At 38.6% G+C, this 20,871-nt stretch overlaps 1 protein-coding gene across 4 annotated transcripts; it reads right to left on the bottom strand.

Moving 5' to 3' along the window:
- Positions 1-1,204: 1,204 nt before the first annotated feature.
- vash1 (vasohibin 1) lies at positions 1,205-16,972 on the bottom strand. 4 transcript variants are annotated; one of them, XM_067367392.1, is made up of 8 exons: positions 16,799-16,972; positions 15,730-16,107; positions 11,174-11,262; positions 9,804-9,860; positions 8,859-8,933; positions 7,736-8,117; positions 2,467-2,576; positions 1,205-2,392 (listed from the first exon to the last, which is right to left on the bottom strand). In XM_067367392.1, exons 1-8 carry the CDS (start codon positions 16,832-16,834, stop codon positions 2,329-2,331), a joined length of 1,191 nt encoding a protein of 396 aa, XP_067223493.1. In that variant the 5' UTR covers positions 16,835-16,972; the 3' UTR covers positions 1,205-2,328. The 4 variants fall into 4 exon arrangements, with proteins under 4 accessions (XP_067223493.1, XP_067223494.1, XP_067223495.1 ...); XM_067367393.1 differs by having other exon boundaries at positions 15,730-16,104; XM_067367394.1 differs by having other exon boundaries at positions 16,740-16,933.
- Positions 16,973-20,871: the final 3,899 nt, after the last annotated feature.

Genomic DNA, 20,871 nt, shown 5'->3' with positions numbered 1-20,871 from the left:
TTTATGAAATTGTTCCACTTCATTCACCTATGAAAAAAATTATTACTAATAAGTAGAAGAAAAAAAATCAATGGCCAGTTCTTATAGGGGACGTCCCATGCTATATGCTCACCTCATGTGAAATAATTTTACTGCAGCGTTTTGGAGAAATGTCACATCATTACACTTCAGAGGCCTATAAAGACCTCATATTTTCCATCCATCACATGAGCTCTAAACATTGTGGTCATTCCAATGAAAAACAGCACAACATATTAATAGCAGTGAACATATGACACTTTCACCAGTGAAATGAGGCTTGGGGAAGGCTAGAGTGAATCAGTGGTAAATGTGAGTGTACGTGAACACAGTCGAACGCACAGCCATGCTTAATTTGACTTGTATACATACAGTACACAGGTGTTCAAGTTACAACCCATGTACATGTCTCTATGTTCTTTCATGCTAGAGTTTTACACATGAGGGTACTTTCTAAACTCTTCACACAATCTCTTGTCTTTTATGCAACTACGTTGTGAATCGAAAAGTACTTGTGGTTACAAAAATCCAGTGTTGCGCGTACAGTACAAGCACACTATTCTGATGATGAAATGTGTGTCGTGTGCACTGTATGCTGACCCTCGAGTACACGTAAAATGTGAAGTATACTTTGGGCTTAATTTCCGTTCCTGAGTTCACCCGATGTCACAGTTCTGTGAGAAAATAAGTGAGATTTCTGGCACTAGAGAAGAAGGTTTCTGAACCGCTCTAATGTTCTCTATATACGCTCAGATCTGATGAAGAACATTAAACTCTTTGTGCTTCTGATTTACATTTAATACAGTTAGAAAAAAATGTCATAAAAGTTAAAAAATGCAACTGAGAATCAAGTGAATGTCACTCAGTGTAAAAGTGAAGTAAACCATGTTCAGTGTTTTCTGTAGTAAACCGGTCTAGAGTTCTTGATGGTTTCAGGATGAAGCGTCACACAATCTGTCAGATCAGACACACGAGTCACGACCTCTGACCTCACTACTTCTCTCGCTTTTAATAACTTTAACTATATATAATTATGAGCAGCTTATACATGTGTATACATATACTAGTTCTTATTATTGATTGAGTTCTCATCTGACACTGTAAATCATCAGCGTATCATCATGTCACATGTGATGGAAACATTTAATTTGACAAAAGAATTTATTGTACATTTCAATTTCAAGTGTCACAAAAGTGTATGAATGACATTCCAGTGGTGAGGAAACATCTGTTAATCACACGCAGGTAATTAATCATGTGGCAGGAATCGAGTGTTTTTAATGCATCATGGGAACATGAGACAGATGACGAGAAGATGATTTAACAGCACCATCATCATCAGTGTCTCCTTCAGATATCAGTGCGCTTCAGTTTGGCTTCAGTGTGTAAAGGTGTGTGTTCATGTTCATGTTCTGTCGGAGAATCTCATCTGATGAAACAGACTGTCGCTCAAACTGCATCACAATCCTCTTAAAGTCAACATGAAATGATCTTCACATCCACAACTCATTATGTCTCCAGTCAAATGCCTCGTTTAACAGAGAAAACAGGTGATTGACAGGTGATCTGATGACATCAGCTAAAAGAGAAAGACGTTTCAGAAGTGGAGCAAGTTATATTTTGATGAACAAACATTAATTTCTGTAGCATATTGTGCACTGATGAAACGTTCTTAATAAGAGCAGCAATGTGAATTTAGTCAGTTATCATTTCATGTTGACTTCAAATGTTGCTTGTAATGTGTAACTGTCTTTCAAGAGTTAAAAATATATAAAACCTAAAAACCCAAAGGGGCGAGTGCTGCATTCACTGAAGAACCACTGAACCCTGTCTGCTGATTTACATGCTCATATTATCATAGACTGTATAAGCACACTGCAAAAAATCATCTTCTTCCTCTGAATGTGTGTCTTGATTTCAGCACAAATATCTAAATTAAGATACATTTACTGGAGAAGAACAAGTTTATTTTTCTGACCTTACTGGCAGATAATTCTTATTCTTTCTTTTTTTTTTTTTACAAACAAACTCACTTCATTTTGATACAAACAAGACTTAATATTTGAAGTAATTTTGCTTCAGTAAATGTATCTTAATTTAGGAATGTTTAGGTATTTGTGCTGGAAAACGAGGAGAATCATTTTTCTGATCAAAGGCACTACAGACGAGCCTGTACATTAGTCTACTAGTAGAGTTAAAGGCTAACTGCACTGTATTTACAGAATAAATGTGAAATGAATATAAATATGATGCATGTTTCTAATGGTTTGAGGTGTTAGTGAGCAGAGGATCCTCTTCATGTTGAATCTCTCACACCCTGATCTGGTATCCGTTCAGATCCGCTGCCGGCCCCGCTCTCTTCTCCACTGACAGCCTGTGGAAACAGCGCCACCTAGTGTTAGAAAAGCTAGAGTTTCTGATGGTGTGTAGTGAGAGATCTGTAGGTACCGTCTGTCGCTGTGGCTGTTCTTGCGCATCGGGCTGCCCGGGTTCCTCAGAGGAGATCCCATATCCTTCCTCCGGTCTCTAGAGGGCGACGGAGGAGCAGCTTTACCGATCTGAAACACAACAGTTACATCTCACATCACAGGCAGAAATAGAACAGTCTCAGAAATCGAACAGTCTATTGACACTAAAAATTATTTTATTAAGTATAATATTTGATACATCCAGCCTTTCTAGCTCATACAGTCTGATATTGTGAGAATATGAAGGAAAAATAGCTCAATTTGAATCTCAAACTGAGCAAGAATATGAAATTTGGTGCAGAAGCTGATATTTATATGGACAAAAAGTAAGATGGAATTCTTTGTAATGCAAATCAATGAGATCTTTATAACAGTTTGATCTAAGCTCTGTAGTTTTAAAACATACACTGATCAGGCATGACATTATGATCACTGACAGGTGAAGTGAATAACACTGATCATCTCTTCATCACGGCACCTGTTAGTGGGTGGATATATTAGGCAGCAAGTGAACATTTTGTCCTCAAAGTTGATGTTAGAAGCAGGAAAAATGGGCAAGCATAAGGATTTGAGCGAGTTTGACAAGGACCAGATTGTGATGCTAGACGACTGGATCAGATCATCTCCAAAACTGCAGCTCTTGTGGGGTGTTCCCGGTCTGCAGTGTTCAGTATCTATCAAAAGTGTTCCAGGGAAGGAACAGAGGTGAACTGGCGACAGGGTCATGGGCGGCCGAGGCTCATTGATGGCTGGCCCGTGTGGTCCGATCCAACAGATGAGCTACTGTAGCTCAGATTGCTCAAGAAGTTGTCGCTCAAGAAGGGCTGCATAGCTGCAGACCAGTCAGGGTGCCCATGCTGACCCCTGTCCACCGCCAAAAGTGCCAACAGTGGGCACGTGAGCACCAGAACTGGACCACGGAGCAATGGAAGAAGGTGGCCTGGTCTGATGAATCGCGTTTTCTTTTACATCACGTGGATGGCCGGGTCCATGTGCGTCACTTACTGGGGAACACATGGCACCAGGATGCAATATGGGAAGAAGGTGAGCCGGCGGAGGCATTGTGATGCTTTGGGCAATGTTCTGCTGGGAAACCTTGGGTCCTGCCATCCATGTGGATGTTACTTTGACATGTACCACCTACCTAAACATTGTTGCAGACCATGTACTCCCTTTCATGGAAACGGTATTCCCTGGTGGCTGTGGTCTCTTTCAGCAGGATAATGCTCCTGCCACAAAGCAAAAATGGTTCAGGAATGGTTTGAGGAGCACAATAACGAGTTTGAGGTGTTGACTTGGCCTCCAAATTCCCCAGATCTTAATCCAATTGAGTGTCTGTGGGATGTGCTGAACAACCAAGTCCAATCCATGGAGGATCCACCTCACAACTTACAGGACTTAAAAGATCTGCTGCTAACATCTTGGTGCAGATACCACAGCACACCTTCAGGGGTCTAGAGGAGTCCATGCCTCGATGGGTCAGGGCTGTTTTGGCAGCAAAAGGGGGACCAACACAATATTAGGAAGGTGCTCATAATGTTATGCCTGATCGGTGTATAATGCAATGCAATACAATGATGATTGAGAGATAAACAAATAAACCTTCCTCAAAAGCCTGATGATCATATTTGATTCTCATGATTTTTCTATAAAATGATGTCTGGATAATCAAGTAAACTGAAGCTGCTTTAGTCCAGTAAGTGTTCATCTTATTACTAACAACACCAAAGTTATTCTTATGTTTACTTGATAAAAATGAGTAAAGATTTCACAGCAAAAAGACACGTGAAGCTCAAGCTGAAGGTGGACGTTTGTACAATTATACTAAAAGACTTTTACTTGCCCAGAAACCTATTGCCAACCTTTTGAAGTTCACAAAGAGCACACATTATTACCACGGTTTGTAAAACAGCATATTATTGTGATTAAAAAAAAATTAATTGGTGCGTTTGTTACAGTTTTTCACAGGCATCAAACATTTGCTTCTCAACAGATAAGTCTAGTCAAGACACCTTGTTTCCACCAGGCAGAACTATGAGATTTGCAATTGTGAGAAGAAGTCGCAATTATCTTTTTCATGTTTTATCCCCTGGGGGAAACAAGCTTTCATAAGGCAGAGTGATAGAATTGTTTGGGAAACAAAACTTTTCCAAAAAATTCCATTGGGTGCAGGAATTACAATTACAAGCTTCAGATTTAATGCTACTCTGTGACTTTTTTATTATTTGAAAATAACAAAATATAAATATTGAGCAAGTACATCATAAAACCATCTTCCAAACCAGGGGCACCGTTGGCACGGGGGACAGGGGGGTCAGGACCCCCGCAGTTTTGAAAAGATAGAAGTCGACCCCAGCACTTTTGATAAGGGCTGCTTCAATTAGTCACACTATATCATCTTTTAGCTTAGGATATTTTCTTTCAAATGAGACCATTTTCACGTTTCTGTAAGCGATCCGATCGTAAATAATCAGCTGTTTTGTCGCGGATGTGAACAGGAAATGCGCTCTCGAACGGAGAAACACAAGATCTCCAAACCATCGATCAAAGCATGCTGACGTTTTAGGACAGGTCGATGGTATATAAATCATGCCCGAACGTTAGCGTATGTCAATCAAACCAAACCGTCCATTCAGAAACAGAGAAATTTGACACTTTAAGGTAAGGAGGCTGATCTCTCAGGTTGACGCGCGAGCTGGCTTGACTGAAGTTTTCGTGAGGATTTATAGTTTATGGATTGTTTTGATTTCGGTAATTACATCTTGAAAGGCAAAAGCATTGATGGCATCTATAAAAGAGATATCTGAAATAGAAACGAAGTGATATTGCCTCATCCAGTGGAGGACGCACGAGATGAGATCTGTGCGTTTAACTAGTATGCGTATACTGTAATACTTGCTTATCAGTGGCGTGCACTTTGATCGTGAAAGTGCCTTTTGCGGTCGCATCGCGGTGCTCCCGTGTTCCCGATGTGAACGTGAGCTCCAGTCCATTACAATTTAGAGCGCCCGTTGTCATAACAACACCCCCCCACCCCCCGGAAAGCAATTTGGTCCCCCTCACTTTGAAAATGTCTCCTGCGCCCCTGTTCCAAACTATGTTTTTGTTTTACCCTAAATCACTGTCACATTTATGTTCAGTTAGTTTAATTTTCATGAACTCTTAGTTGTTTGTCTTCAGTCACGTTGGTACTGTTTGTATGTTTTTTTTGTTTGTTTGTTTGTTTGTTTGTTTAGGTTTTGCCTCGTGGATTAACAAAGAACTTTTATTTTGGAATTACCTCATCTACCTTCTTTTTCCCTTCGACTAAGCATTACTGAACACCGGACTGAAAAGATTAAATTAATTTTTTGCAGAATTTTTATTTGTTATTTCTTGTTTTATTGTTCCTCTCACTATGTACCTGGCCTCCATACAACTCCTGGGCCAGTAGCAGATGGAGTCCTGGGGGAATGTACCCAGGACTTTTTAGATCTGGCGTGCCTTACACACTATGATGATCACTCACTCAGTGTCTTCTACCACACCGGCCTAAGCGATTGGTCCCCGTGAGGACTTCGCTGCCTATGTGGAGTGGGTGCTTGTGCATAATGTACTGGATTTCATCATTGGCCCCGAGGAGGACACCAGCCCCACTCCTATCCCAGAGTTCAGCTATACACCACCGCGTGAGATGGAAATGACGCCTGAGCCCACCGCAGACAGAAAGCCAGTGCCAGAAGGAGCGACTGAGTACACGTTTGACCAGGTGTGTGAGCCAGCCATATCGTGCATTGTTGTGGGAGTTTTAGTATTGATCGAGGGAATAGAGTTGAGCCCCGCCCATACACCCCCCACTGTGAGTGAGTTGTTGTTGGACTCGACTGTTATTTCGATTTTGCCCCAAACAAACCCTCTCCCGCCCCCTCTCCAGACCTCAGCCTGTTCTTCTACCCTGTCTCCACTCAGCCCCTCTGTTCCCCAGCCTCCTCACAGTGCCTCAGCCTCCTCTGGTCTTCCATGAGCCAGCTAGCACTGGGCATGTGGATCCCCTGGCTCTGCTCCCAGCCACTGATCCCATCACTCCACCTCTGCCCATTGCCCTAACTCCTCCAACTTCGCTTCTTCCTCCTTGTCTTGTCTTGTCTTCCTCGCTTCCTTGTCTTCAACAGGGACCATTAGGGTTAAGGCTCCACTGGGCTCCCTCGGCCTGCCGGCTTCACCTTGGTCAGCCTCTCTGTGACTATGCCACAGACCTACGAGACATCTAATGAGTTCCATCTCTCCACCGCTACGGCTCTGTCTATCTCCGCCCTACCCCCAGCCTCGCATTCCACCTGGCTTCCCCTGCTCCGGGCTTCTCCTTCTTCTCCTTCTCCTTCTTCCTCCCACCATCTTGTTATAATAAGTAGGAAGTCCACAGTAAAGGCCTTTGCACACTGAGTTCGAAATTCGCATGCGAAACTTTCGCACGTTAAAAAATTAATTCGACCTCACGTTATGTCAATCGCGTTTTCACACTGCATCCGAAACTTTCGTCAAAGCATCAAACTGGGGCACTGACATCCTCAAGTAAACTTTGAAACGCTCGGGATAATCCCGCAGCTCCTTGATGACGTGAACTCTACTTTCTCTCTATGCAATCTCGGGATTGAATGGACCCAATATTTCCTCTTTCTTTTTCTCTTTTTAAGAAGAGGAGACAACTAAATCGTGGTCACTGCTTGAAGACTTCATTTTGTATTGTTTTGCGATTTTTTTCGCAACGCATTAATTTTTACGAATCGGACTCAGTGTGCAAGGTCTCTGTGCGTGAATTTTTTAGGTTTTCGAATATGAAAAAACGCACGCGAAAATTTCGGACTCAGTGTGCAAAGGCCTAAACTCTACTAAATTTTGCAAAAATTAAATTTTCCTCTAACGTGATTCTTTTGTTTATATGCATCAGTATGTTTGACTCATTAGACAAGTGAGTTGAGAGAGACGGCATCTTTGTCTCGAGTGGGCGTGGTTTCAGAGCAGACAGCGGACACGCCCCCAGCGTTTGAGAGCAGAGAATACTGCTTATTTTTTCAAGATTTTGATAACTTATTTCATTTACTTGCCATTTTTTTAATCATTCAAATTTGGCTGGGTGGTTAATAACACTTTTTTTTTTTGTGGTGTGACAAACTCAGAACACATTTTAATATTGATTTACACAGACTTTAACTTTTAAATTTTGCAAAACAGTGTATTAGTAATATGCTTTAACTGTAAGCGTATCATACCTTCAGCCTCATATCCCGGGTGTGTCTCTCCAGCTCTTTCCTCAGCTCTTCTTTGGACAGCTTGTCCACATCCAGTATCGAATGCTTCCACTCTATCTGCTCCACACTGTGGGGATCATGTGACACATAATGACCAATCTTGACCTTGCACAGCGTGTGCCAGTAGCCCTGATAGGCCGCCTGAAACTCTTGCAGGAGGTCGCTGAGGGTTTTGTACTCCAGCGGTTTGTACATCAGGTCCTCACGGCGGCTGATGCCCAGAGCACCGAAGCGGCCCCCGCTGTGTACGCCCAGCACAATGTGACGGAAATGACTCCCTGAGAACTGTGTTTTAAAGCTGAGAGGAAACCGCTCGATGCTCGGCATGCTGTTGGTGAGGTAACTGACAGGTCAGCTGCGTTAAGTGTTATATTCAACAGACAGCTTCGTACATTAATGAAATGAAAATTCATTTTTGTTCTAAATGCATGATTTGTCCGTGCATATACTACTATACTACAATAATTACTTTTTATGTTAATGATAATTTAAAACAGCTGTTTTCTATATGAATAAATAGTAAAATGTAACTTCAAAAATATGATCAAATCTGAATTTTGTGCATCATTAATGTATCCTACATCCATTACTCCATCCTCTTGTTGCCTACATTCCTTTCTGTCACTAAATTGTTTAAACATTACTTTGAACATTACTGGAAGACTAAACTGGATTCTGAATTTATTTTGAGCATTCAGCAGGATAAAATAATTATAGACCCTTCTCAAATCCTTAATTTATGCCAGAAATGTATAGTTTAAATCAGTATTTAGGCCATGGCACAAAGACTGCGCTTGTCAGAGTTACAAGTTGCTTTTTTCTAGTACTATTAGATTGTAGTGCCTCCTTTGACACCAAAGATCATGGCATTCCCTTGGACAGATTAGATTTGTGGATAAGCATTAAGATGGTTTGGATCTGTCTGGCTGCTACCACTTTGTTTGTGTTAAAGTGGAAGTCAAATCACAAATGATGTATGGATTATGGAGTGCCACAAGGCTCTGTATTAGGTCCTCTGTTGTTTTCATTGTATATGCTTAATATATTCAATCCATGTTTCAGTGAATTCCAAAGTGAAGGATACATTCCGAGGATAACGGCTTCCAAACATTTGATTGGTAGAGATTCTCTTGTCATTTCCTTGGCAATGTCCATTAATCTGAGGAACAAATTGAAGGTAATAATGTAATAAGAGTCTGAATGCAAGTAAATAACTATTTTTAAAGCATCTGATGATGGCATTTTTAGTTTACAAACATTCAAAATCATAATGAATATTGTGCAGGTACAGAAATATAGTCTAACAGGCTTATTTACAATTAGCTGTCACGTTCCTATCACTTTCATAGTGAAATAAGATTTTCTTCATCTGATATCATTATTAAAGCCATATCTTCTGGTGCATCCTGCTGCTCAGAGCTATGAGTTTCTCATCAAATCATAATTACTTTATTATTTTTGACTAATTATGCCCTGATATGTATAATGCATTTGTTTTAACGTATTCCTCTAGACTACGTTCAACACTGTCAATACAATCAACAATCAACAGTCACTGAAACTGATTTTAATTTTTCCACCACATCTACTGGTTATATAATTTATTTTGTCAGTTAGAGTATTCTAGAAATTGACATGCTCTTCTAGGTTTATTAACAAAAGTTAAATTGTCAAATGTACTTAATAGAATTAAACACAAATGTCTATGTGTGGCATTTCAAATATTGATTATTAATACTGTGTTTCTGGCAATATAAGTTTTGTGTATGTTTATGGGTAAATTATATGGAAAATTACATATATTTTTGGAATATCATTCCACTTTATTTCTATTTTCTTAAATTTAAATTCCAATGATGCATCCTTTTGGCTACCGAAATTCAAATTCAATTGAATTGAAATGTAACCGTCTCTCTCAGTTAAATTCTGAATGGCGCACAATGCTGCAAGCCAGCGGCATGACTCTCACGGCTTTTATTTCAAGGATGAAATTATCAAAGGAGGAAGCAGATGTGTGAACTGGACTTACGCTGTGAGCGGCCTGCTCTTCTTGATCTCAAAGAACTGTGTTCCAGTGTGATTGTATCTGACAGACAATGTTAAGCACAGAACACAATCTGCTGTATCACCAGTTTACAGGGAATAGCCTATATTAATAGACAAAAACAATGTATCATAAAAGTGTATCTATTGCTTAACTAAACATGATCTTTTGACAAAATAACATATTAATAATCATATGACAAATAGATGTGACATACATTGGGTCAAAATCACATTCAATCACAGACTGCCTGTAACGCTGAGCAGAGTCAGAAATGAGGGAGAGCTGGATCCAAATACAGCGTGTTATTTATTTACAAAAACACAAACTAACTTAAAATATCAGAGAAACATGGAACATCAGGAGCAGAACTGAAAACATGGAGCAATGGGGAATTTGTATATTGAAGCACATGATAAAAGAGAACCAATAGTGTTTAGGCATCTTTAGCTGCATCCAAATTTAACTTGTGTGTAAAGCAGCATTTCATCCCATGTGTTCAAGAGAACAAAATCATCACTTCCTGGGAAATTGGTGTAAAATATCAGTAATAAAAATGGAAGTTTCTGCAATTGGGATCTTTTTCCCTCCATTCTGATGACAGACTTTGATTGTTTCAGTCAATTGATGTTTCAGAACCACCAAACCAACATTTGAGATGCTGTGATGCGATTGGTCCGCTGGATAAGTCCAGTTATTCAATAACAGCCTCTGTTGAGGCAAAGTCACATGGGTTTATTGTTGATCATTGAGGGATTTATTCAGTAAATGAATCATATTTTTATGTGCATTTTATAGAAGTGCATCTTAGCATTTCCATTCAGTATTTTTATGCATTATCCCTACATTCACATGCAAATATGTGGATGGAAACATTTTGCTATAGGCATCATATCTGGTCTGACAAGAGTTTGAACTGAACACATTAATCAAGGACAACTATGATTACATTTCAGTCTGTTTCTCACACAAAACACTTGGACTATGAAGGAAAGTTATACTTTAATACTTATTTGCTCTATGATTTTTGTCCCTTTTGGAGTTTGCAAGCATAAACCCTATTCCTTTAAATGAATCTAGCTACAACTTCTGATCCAGACTATATCATGCATGTTGGTCAGGTATCAGGGAACTCTTCACTTACATGTCAGTTTGTGCTTAAAACGAGAACAAATATCTGCCAATGGGGTCTGAAAAATAATCTCCAAAAATAAACCCTTTGAATAAAGTTTATTTTTCTGACCCATTGACAAATATTTGTTCTTGTTTTAAGTACAAACTCACTTAAATTTGGCAAAAATACAGAGTTAGAGCATGATTTCCAGCAGTGTATGGCAGTAAGTGTGAAAGGATACTGCAAGTCCCTGATGTATCTCTGAATGGCTTCCAGGCGATGAGGAATGCTGCTGCTGGCCGGGAATGTAGGCACACTTGGTACTGGAATCTACAGAGTCACGGAAGAGTAAAAGCAATCATCTGGAGAACGATATCACATCACTGTGACTAATAAGAGACCGCAGGCCAGGCTGATCAGTCAATGTCAATAGATAATAAACATTTAGCGTTTTCAGTATTTACTGTTGTGCTGTTTATATCCGGCACTGAATCAGTAACAGTGTGACTGTGCAGCTCCACTCACTGGATACTGATTAGATGCGTAGGATTCGATCAATCCACAAGGGATGAATTAAAGGAATAAAGTCACAAAGACAAATGGAAACCAGTCTACAAACTGCTGATATGTTACTGATACCACCATACAGTGCTGCAGGAATGGTGTGTTTCTGCCGGCCAAAACACATGAACAAGTTGCAAATTTCAATTTTGGTTAAACCCCTGAAATAAGGTCTGTGGTGAAAACGTTTTCTCACGTTTTACTCTATGACAAAAAATACATAACTGATACCCCCTTGTGATTGTTTTAAAGCTTTTACTTGTCTTGAAAAAGTCTAAATGGGACTAGAGGTTGTGAAGGACATTAAACGTCAACCGAAACTCATCTACTCATTAGTCGCTTTAACAGTTAATAATCAAGCTCTAGCCAAACTATTTTTACTCAAAGTTTCAGGGAAATTGTTTTTAAATAAAGACTGAAAGAGTAAGACCGAAGACTGAAGACTGAAAGCTTAATGATGGTGAGTTTATCATGCAATTTTGACTTTTTTATCAGAAGTTTATATTTCATAATTGTGTTTTTTTCACGCCATGAAAAAAAAAAAAGTAATAGAGTGCAGCAGTCGGTTCCAGAAGAAAAACTCAAAAAACATTCATTTTCTCCATAGGGAAATAGATTTTTAATGATAACTTGTAAGCCTTTAAAGGTGCCCTAGAATTAGGGTTGGGTACCGAAACGCGGTGCCAATAGGGAACCGGTTCCGACGTAAACGGTAGTAACGAGACCGAATAAGAAAGAAAATTTCGGTGCCTGATTTCGGTGCTGATTTTTTTTTTTTTTTACCGCCCCCTGGTGTTCCGGCGTCAACTTGCGTGACGTCAGTGCCGCTACTCGGCACACTTGTTGAACTGATAGCGAGAGGATTAATGAAGATGCCGAAGGCAAAACGCTCCAAGGTTTGGCTGCATTTTACGTGTAATAATGCAGACTCTGCGACATGCAACAAATGCCATAAAGCAATATCATGCAAGGGAGGTAACACTTCAAATTTAATTAAACATATGGCGACACATGGAGTGTACTTAAAAGCCGAACAATGCACCGTGTTTGACAACCTACTAGACGCAGAGCCAAGCATGTCAACAACATCAGCAGCTAGTGTTGGCCTCGCCGCCGGACTCATTGAAGAGAGTCCCAGCCCTGCCAACTTGGGTAAAGTTGGTTTTATATTCGCACATTCGGACATCCGTATTCAATAGCCTTGTTAATCACACTACATTGGACATTCAGTGGACATTCACAAATAAATATGCCATGAAAACAATACTTATATCTTGTTCTATATTTGTGTTTTATTTGTTTATATTCTAATATTTAAGTTGTTGCACTGTTCAGTTCAGGTCATTAGGAAGAGAAAATGGAGATTAGATTACCCTGGTTGTAATCTCTATTAAATCTCCAGTATTATTATTTTGTTTGATACAATATTGTTTTATGTGATATTATGTAAATGTGAATTTTAATTTTATATTGGTTTATTTATTATTACCATGTTATTTGTTTAAAGATTTAAGTTAATATTGTGTCCAGTTTGGCCCTGTAAATAAAAGGGTATTATTTTTTGACAAAGTGTGTGTGGTTTTGTTTTCTTAAGTACCGGTTCAAGAACCGTTTAAGCACCGGAACCGTTTAAAAAATACCGAGTAGGTACTGGTATCGGATAAAACCCAACCGATACCCAACCCTACCTAGAATTAAAAATTGAATTTATCTTGGCATAGTTGAATAACAAGAGTTCAGTACATGGAAATGACATACAGTGAGTCTCAAACTCCATTGTTTCCTCCTTCTTATATAAATCTAATTTGTTTAAAAGACCTCCGAAGAACAGGCGAATCTCAACATAACACCGACTGTTGCGTAACAGTCGGGATCATTAATATGTACGACCCCAATATTTGCATATGCCAGCCCATGACCGAGGCATTAGACAAGGGCAGAACGTCTAGATGTGCACAGCTGAATCATCAGACTAGGTAAGCAAGCAAGGAAAACAGCCAAAAATGGCAGATGGAGCAATAATAACTGACATGATCCATGATTACATGATATGTTTAGTGATATTTGTAAATTGTCTTTCTAAATGTTTCGTTAGCATGTTGCTAATGTACTGTTAAATGTGGTTAATGTTACCATCGTTTCTTACTGTATTCACGGAGACAAGAGCCGTCGCTATTTTCATTATTAAACACTTGCAGTCTGTATAATTCATAAACACAACTTCATTCTTTATAAATCTCTCCAACAGTGTAGCATTAGCCGTTAGCCACGGAGCACAACCTCAAATTCATTCAGAATCAAATGTAAACAATATAACAGTATACAATACTCACATAATCCGACGCATGCATGCAGTATGCATGACGAACACTTTGTAAAGATCCATTTTGAGGGTTATTCCTTAAATGCATGACTGTTTCGCCAATCATTCTTACATATTCGGGTCTTTATCGACCCGGATCTATATCTACCATGGAAGGATCTCTACCTGTCGCAATAATATAAAACTCCTCTGATATTACAGTAACAATTGCAGAAGAATAAATAAAGCATATTTTGTTACCTTTTGGAGCTGGAAAGGGCTCCGTTTGAGCAGACGTTTTATGCCATCATCACTTTCCTCATTTCCCAGTAAATTCAGCAAATAATAGGCTAGTTTAATGTTTGAGGTCACGAATATGAGCCCATTCGCGATCTCAAACGTATTCTCAAAACTATATAATTTTCAACATCTTCAAAATCAATATTTCAATCGCTAACAGCTTCACCAGATCCATCCAGTAACAGTTACAGTCATATTTGATTGCGTCCAGTACTTGCTCTTCAGTAAATCGCTGAACCATTTCATGTTTTTCTTATTATTTCGTTTTTTGTCTGAATGAATCGTCACTTCATCATTGTATATCAGACATTGCCACCTTGTGGAATAAAGGTGAGTTGCACTTTTTCCGTCATCTAAGATTCAATTATTGTTGTGCAGAAAAAATATACATACACTCATACACATCTCGGGTCGTTTGCGACCCTATACAATTTTTACAAAGGAATGAATACAAAAATAGGCATTCTTTTATAATTTTATGATATTTTTCTTGTTATATTCTTTATAATGAATTGATTGAGGAATACCAAGAAGGTTGATGTCTAACTTTAAAAAACGAATGAGGAGGAGGGTAGTGAATGAAGGTATGCATTTAAGCTGTGTAAACTTTGTTTATGCACTGTTTAAGGCAAGCGCGAGCTCCGGGGGCGGAGAGCACGAGATTTAAAGGGGCCGCAACCTGAATCGGTGCATTTCTAATTATGCCCCAAAATAGGCAGTTAAAAAAATTAATAAAAAAAAATCTATGGGGTATTTTGAGCTGAAACTTCACAGACACATTCAGGGGACACCTTAGACTTATATTACATCTTGTAAAAAAACATTCGATGGCACCTTTAAGAAGAGCCCTACACAAGGTTGTAAATTGTATTTTTAGTATTTAATTGTATTTAATTTAATTCAATATTTTTAGTATTTTATTCAATAGTATTTGCTTCTGTTGAAACTGTCAGCCCACATTATTTCAGCTTATTTTTAAAATAATTGTGTTAATTGTGTTAATAATGATGCTGTACAGAAAGTTACACAAATCAGAGAGTTGGAACAAGAAAAACACGCCAAAAGAGATGTAATGATGTAGTCAAGTCAGTCTCCCTACACTCTCAAAATACTTATGTTTGCATATGCATTTTGCATTAAACTTAAAACATATTGTTTTATATATAATCAACATTTTTACATGAGTAGTTGTATTTTTAATTTGATTATGCTGTTTGCAATGCTTCATGGGATTGTAGTTCTTTCCTTCACTAAAGCTGTCAAGTTCACAGTCTTGTATTTTTGTCTGATTTTCAAATATTTTTTGGCTTCAAATCTAAGTTTGTATTGTTGATTCTCCTCATAGCTGCTTGGTTTGGTTCATGGATTATAACTCTTTAACAAAGACTTTTTAAAATTCCTATGGGAGAAATGAGTGGAAGAAAATACTTCTGGAACCAAGTGGGCAGCACTAATGTTACTTTTTTTCAAGTTTATATCTCACAATTCTTACTTTTATTCTCATAATTCTGAATTGTGAGATAATTCACTTTTTTTTTTATTCTGTGGCCTTAACCCTAGACGTGTGTTTTGCTGATTCAGAAGCAAATTGACAGGATGTTTTGACATTGTTTTGGTGGCTGTGAAAGCTCTACCTTGGGCAGGTCGCTGGTTCCCCGTATCCTCCTGCCCAGCGCTTCTCCATCCGGGTGGATGCGGGCCACGTGCTGCCACATCTTCTCCCAGGTCTCCTCATTCACGGGCAGACCACCCCTATTAATGATGAACGGGATCCCACCATCCCTCTGATCTTCTCCATCATCCTCTTGTTCCTCGTCCCGCTCCTCGACTCCCTCCAAACTGAAAGCAGTCCGCAGCATCTTCAGTCCAACAGAAGCACGCGGTTGGCTCAAACAAGTCCTGATTCCTGCCTGGCTGTGGACGATTCTCCTCGGAGAGGAGCCGTGATGGAGCGCCCCGCAGCAGGACACCGGCATGGACAGGCAATGGCACACGGTCGTAACCCTCACCTTCTTAAAAGTACAGTTTAGAAACGGTTGGAGGCCCGACCAGGCTAACAAAATAGATTCTAAGAACGTTTTGCTAACATTCGCATTACATTATATAATGAAAACATTGTATCTGAATGTTCTCTGAATGTTTTACAAACATTACTTTCTATAATGCAAACAATGTTGCTTTTGAATGTTCTGTGAATGTTCTGAAACAAGTAGTAGCATTTAAAAACATTTTAGAAAAAAGGTTGCATGAATGATATAAATAACACTTTTGTGCTAATGTTTTCAGAACGTTATTACTCTGAACGTTCTATTAACGTTACTGGAAGAACGTGAGAGAACCTTTAGAGAACGTTCTGAGAACCTCCTCACCTCACCGGGATGGCTGGGGTGTCCGAACAAACACTGACCCCCAGCCAAAACTCTGTCAACATATATCAACCAGCATACTAGTTCGATTAACCTACAAATGCGAAACCTTTTGCTGTTAATCAGTTCTGAAATCCCATTATACTGACTATTTGCTGATCACAGACTGATCTTGTACAGAAAACATCGTGTTAGAAGAGAAATAAACAGCATTTCACAAGAAATTCAAGAATTAATTGTAATACGGAGAACACAAGTCTCGTGGATGCGTTAAATACCGGCATTGAGCAGCATTACAGACAATGAGGCTACAGACGCTCCTCTGACGTCACTATACCGCTGTCCGGGGCGTCAGTCTCTGTCCTTCAGGCATTTAAACACAACACGATGCAGTACAATCGTTTTCCATGTTCAGCTTCATTCTTTTTCGGTTTGCTGTCCGAGCCATCGCCCTGTCAGATCACAGATCCCGTTATACGGCACTGATTGTGATGGCCGATTCTTGAACGACTCGTTTAGAACCGTTTCCTTTGAATGATTCGAGCGAACCGATTCGAGAATCGTTTGTAGATATCAATTTGTGTAGGTTAAAGTAAAACTGAGATTAAAATATTATTGTTACATTTGGAAAAAATACTGTTAATAATTAACATATGTTTAATTGGTTATGAATTATTATTGATGTTCATAATGTTGTTTTTAATAATAATGTTGTTGGATAACACAACAGTGGGCGCTTCATTATAACACAAGAATGAACACGTAGTGTTAAACAACAAATTTACATCAACACGAAAGTAAAATTGGACGCGGAAACTTCTGTGAACTGTTTAGAGTGATGACTCGGTTGTAAACCGGTTCATTGAAACGAACCGTCCGAGCGAACCGATTGGCTAAAATGATTCGGATTTTCCAGCGCTGAAGACGTGATCGACTCTCCCCAAGCCCTGTTTGATGCGCATGCGCACAAAGATAATATCTGGTATGGAGTCAATTCCATGCCACATACCTGCAAAACAATAACGTTTTGCAAAAGAAAAATAAAGTATCGAGCAAAACAAGTAGGTTTTTTTCAGACAAAAATAAAGAATTGCAAAATTAATAATAAAATAGAGCAAAAATGAAGATATAATTAATTGCAAAAATCAATGAATGCTGTAAATGCATCTTTGATCCTATTTTATCTGCAACAAATGTATTATTATGCAACACATTTTCCATGGTGACATGCTAGTACATTTGCAAGACTCCTTTTTTCTGCGTTTCAGTCAAGTGTGAGCTCGCGATACCGTTTTCACTTTGTGCTTTACTTTTCTGTGCGTTTCACTTTTGGCATTGTTTTGACATGGGGGTGGAGTCAAGGGACTGGGGCGTGAACAGCAGACCTGGCCACGCCTCCCTCGAAATTACATCATCATCTTGAGACGCACCATGGCTGAGCAGAGGCGTGCAGGTTGATCGTTTCCTTTTATTCACTACCATTAAAATGTGTATGGTTTCATTTTGTTAGTGATAAGTGTATTAACAGCATTTGCTTAAATTAAAGAAGTTAGAGATCAGTTAAAGAGTTAGTTCACCCCAAAATGAAATTTCTATCAGAGAGGAGCAAATCTATTGCTAGTGAAACGGACACCGCAAAGATGGATGCTTAAACTTTTACAGCTGTCACTGTTGTCCTTGCTTTAACAATGCTTTTAGTCTTTCTTTTAATTAAGTATCACATATAGCACAAAACTGAATAGATACTCTGTTTAAAATGTAATTTGCCATAATTATTACATACATTAATTCATATTGCATACATTTCAAATATTTTTTTAATGTGTCAGCTTTCAAAACGCTAGTAGCCTATATATAGCATATAACTTATGACTTAAGAGTTTTTATCAAATGAAGCTAAATTAAATGATGTTGTTATAGAAATGTCACATGTATATCACTGTGCCATAACGTTCTCAAAATAATCAGGTAACCTTTTAATTTACACTCTGTGTAAAGCAATATTATATATGTGTTCTGAGTTTGTCGCCCCACAGAAAAATGGTTTGAAGCCATGGATGTTGACACCATACCCAAGGACACAAGCGAATCTTTAACTACAGTCTCTCTCGCGTACGTCGTTGTGTTGACAATGTTTTTGGAGTCTTGGCAAATAGTTTTTTGACAAGGACAAAGGCAGCTTGTGTCCTTCACAATACCTGAGAACTGAATCCCTCTGTTACACCTACATGTCTCCAAGTCTGGTGGATCAGGACGACACAGACACTGGTCGACTAATTCATGGAGCTTGGTGGGAAGAACCAGAATTCCTCAGACAGAAATTCATCTTTGCAGGCAAAACAAGTGAGAGAGGAGTACTGCAGCTACTTCAACACAAATGGAGCAGTAAGCTGGCAAAAGAAAGTAATATCTTGACTTCTTATTCATCCTTCACACTGCCATACCCTCTACCAATCTGTTTAAAGGATTAGTTCACTTTCAAATAAAATGTATTCACTCCCATGTCATCCAAGATGTTCATGTCTAAGAAAGACATGCTGAAAGAATCTTCAGACGAAAAGAAATGAAGGTTTTTGATGAAAACATTCCAGGATAATTCTCCTTATAGTGGACTTCAGTGGCCTCCAAACGGATGAAGGTCAGAATTACAGTTTCAGTGCAGCTTCAAAGGGCTTTAAACGATACCAAACGAGAAATAAGAGTCTTATCTAGAGAAACCATCGCTCATTTTTGGACATTTTTGTATATGTTTTTAAACAAATGATCGCCTTGCAGGTCCTTCCGCTTTCCGTATTCGTCAAAAAGCTTATGCTGTCATACGCCTTCCCTACACTTACGGAAAAAATGGAACTGGCGCTCATGCCGTACTTCCGAAGGTGTAGGAAGTACAGCGTAAGAGTTTTAAAGAATACAAAAGCGCAGTTTTGGCAGATCATTTGTTTATACAGAGCATATACTAAATTATACTAAAATTTTTAATTTTTTTTCTAAAATGAGCGATGGTTTCTCTAGATAAGACTCTTATTCCTCATCTGGTATCGCTTAAAGCCCTTTGAAGCTGCACTGAAACTGTAATTTTGACCTTCAAACGTCTAGTGAAGTCCACTATATGGAGAAAAATCCTGGAATGTTTTCATCAAAAACCTTCATTTCTTTTCCACTGAAGAAAAAAAGATATGAACATCTTGGATGACATGGGGGTGAGTAAATTATCAGGAACATTTTATTTGAAAGTGAACTAATCCTTTAAGATGCAGGATACAAAAAGATGATAATAAATTAAATGCTAAATTAAAATAAATTTTGTTTTGTTTTTAATTGTCAGATCAGCCACCCTGGCAAATGCAAAATATAAAATACACAATAAAATAATTTAAATTACTATTAATTTTAAATTACAGATATACATACTACTCCTCATGGACAGTGTGAGCCAACTAAATTATCTGCCATTTCAGCTCCTTCGCCTTGTTGTCTGGCAGGCTTTATAGACAACTTTGATGTAATGTAAAAACCCATTCTCTGATTCTCTTTTCTCTGGGGACTGTGATGTTGAGTGAGTAGCCAAAACTGATGTCAGGACTTTCATCAGGGGTGCAGGGGTCATGGAGAAAGGACGGGGTATGGTAATACTTCCACTTGGGGAGGTAAACACAGGCGAGAACGGTGTACCAGTTCTAACGCCATGGCAAAAGCTGAAACAAAGCATGCTATCTGTTCTGTCGTTGCTGCACAGACATGCACTGAACACTATTTAGAGTCTCGTTAGCTTGGATAGCCTGAAGTTGACACTAGCCAGCTTGATTGCTAAAAAAGTAGCATTTCAAAAGGGGTTTTTCACAGCAATGTGACAGAAGCATTTTGGCCCCACAAAGAGCCTTTCATTGACCTGTTCTTAAAGAATAGTTTTTTTTCTTAGTGTGAAGAACATTTTGATATTCTAAAGAACCTTTTGTGCAATGGAACAGGGTCAGTGGGGTTCTATATAGAACTCTAGGGTTCTTGACTAAATTTTAGATCCCTTTATGCCAAAAAGGTTTCATATAAAGAGAAATGTCTAAATTGATTCATAATATTTTCATGTTTAACAGGTAATTTTTTTTTTCTAGTGATAAAGTATGTTTACGAGCTGTTTAAGTCATAAAATTTAATCAAAATAAAAAAAATTAATTAATTAAAACTAAATCCAATGTTTACATGATGAGGTTATATAGATTCTAAAAAGAAACAACAAACAAACATCTGCCAATGAGGTCTGAAAAATCAACATAATTCAAAGGAAAAACAAGATTATTTGAAAGATATGTGTTCTTGTTTTAAGCATAAAACCCTTATTTTTATGAAGTGTGTGATCTCCCTGCACCATTTCAAGCAGGAACAGATGATATGGGTTCAAGCGATATGGGTTCT

This window comes from Chanodichthys erythropterus, chromosome 18 (assembly GCF_024489055.1).
Source record: "Chanodichthys erythropterus isolate Z2021 chromosome 18, ASM2448905v1, whole genome shotgun sequence".
Taxonomy (NCBI): domain Eukaryota; kingdom Metazoa; phylum Chordata; class Actinopteri; order Cypriniformes; family Xenocyprididae; genus Chanodichthys; species Chanodichthys erythropterus.
The sequence above is the reverse complement of the archived record's forward strand: the minus strand, read 5'-3'. Positions and strand labels throughout refer to the sequence as shown.

Coding starts and splice junctions, on each gene's coding strand:
- vash1 (XM_067367392.1), bottom strand. CDS start 16,834: ATGCCTGAAGGACAGAGACTGACGCCCCGGACAGCG. Junction 16,108..16,798: donor GACTGACGCCCCGGACAGCG/GTATAGTGACGT, acceptor TGTACTTTTAAG/AAGGTGAGGGTTACGACCGT. Junction 11,263..15,729: donor GAACCAGCGACCTGCCCAAG/GTAGAGCTTTCA, acceptor GTGACTCTGTAG/ATTCCAGTACCAAGTGTGCC.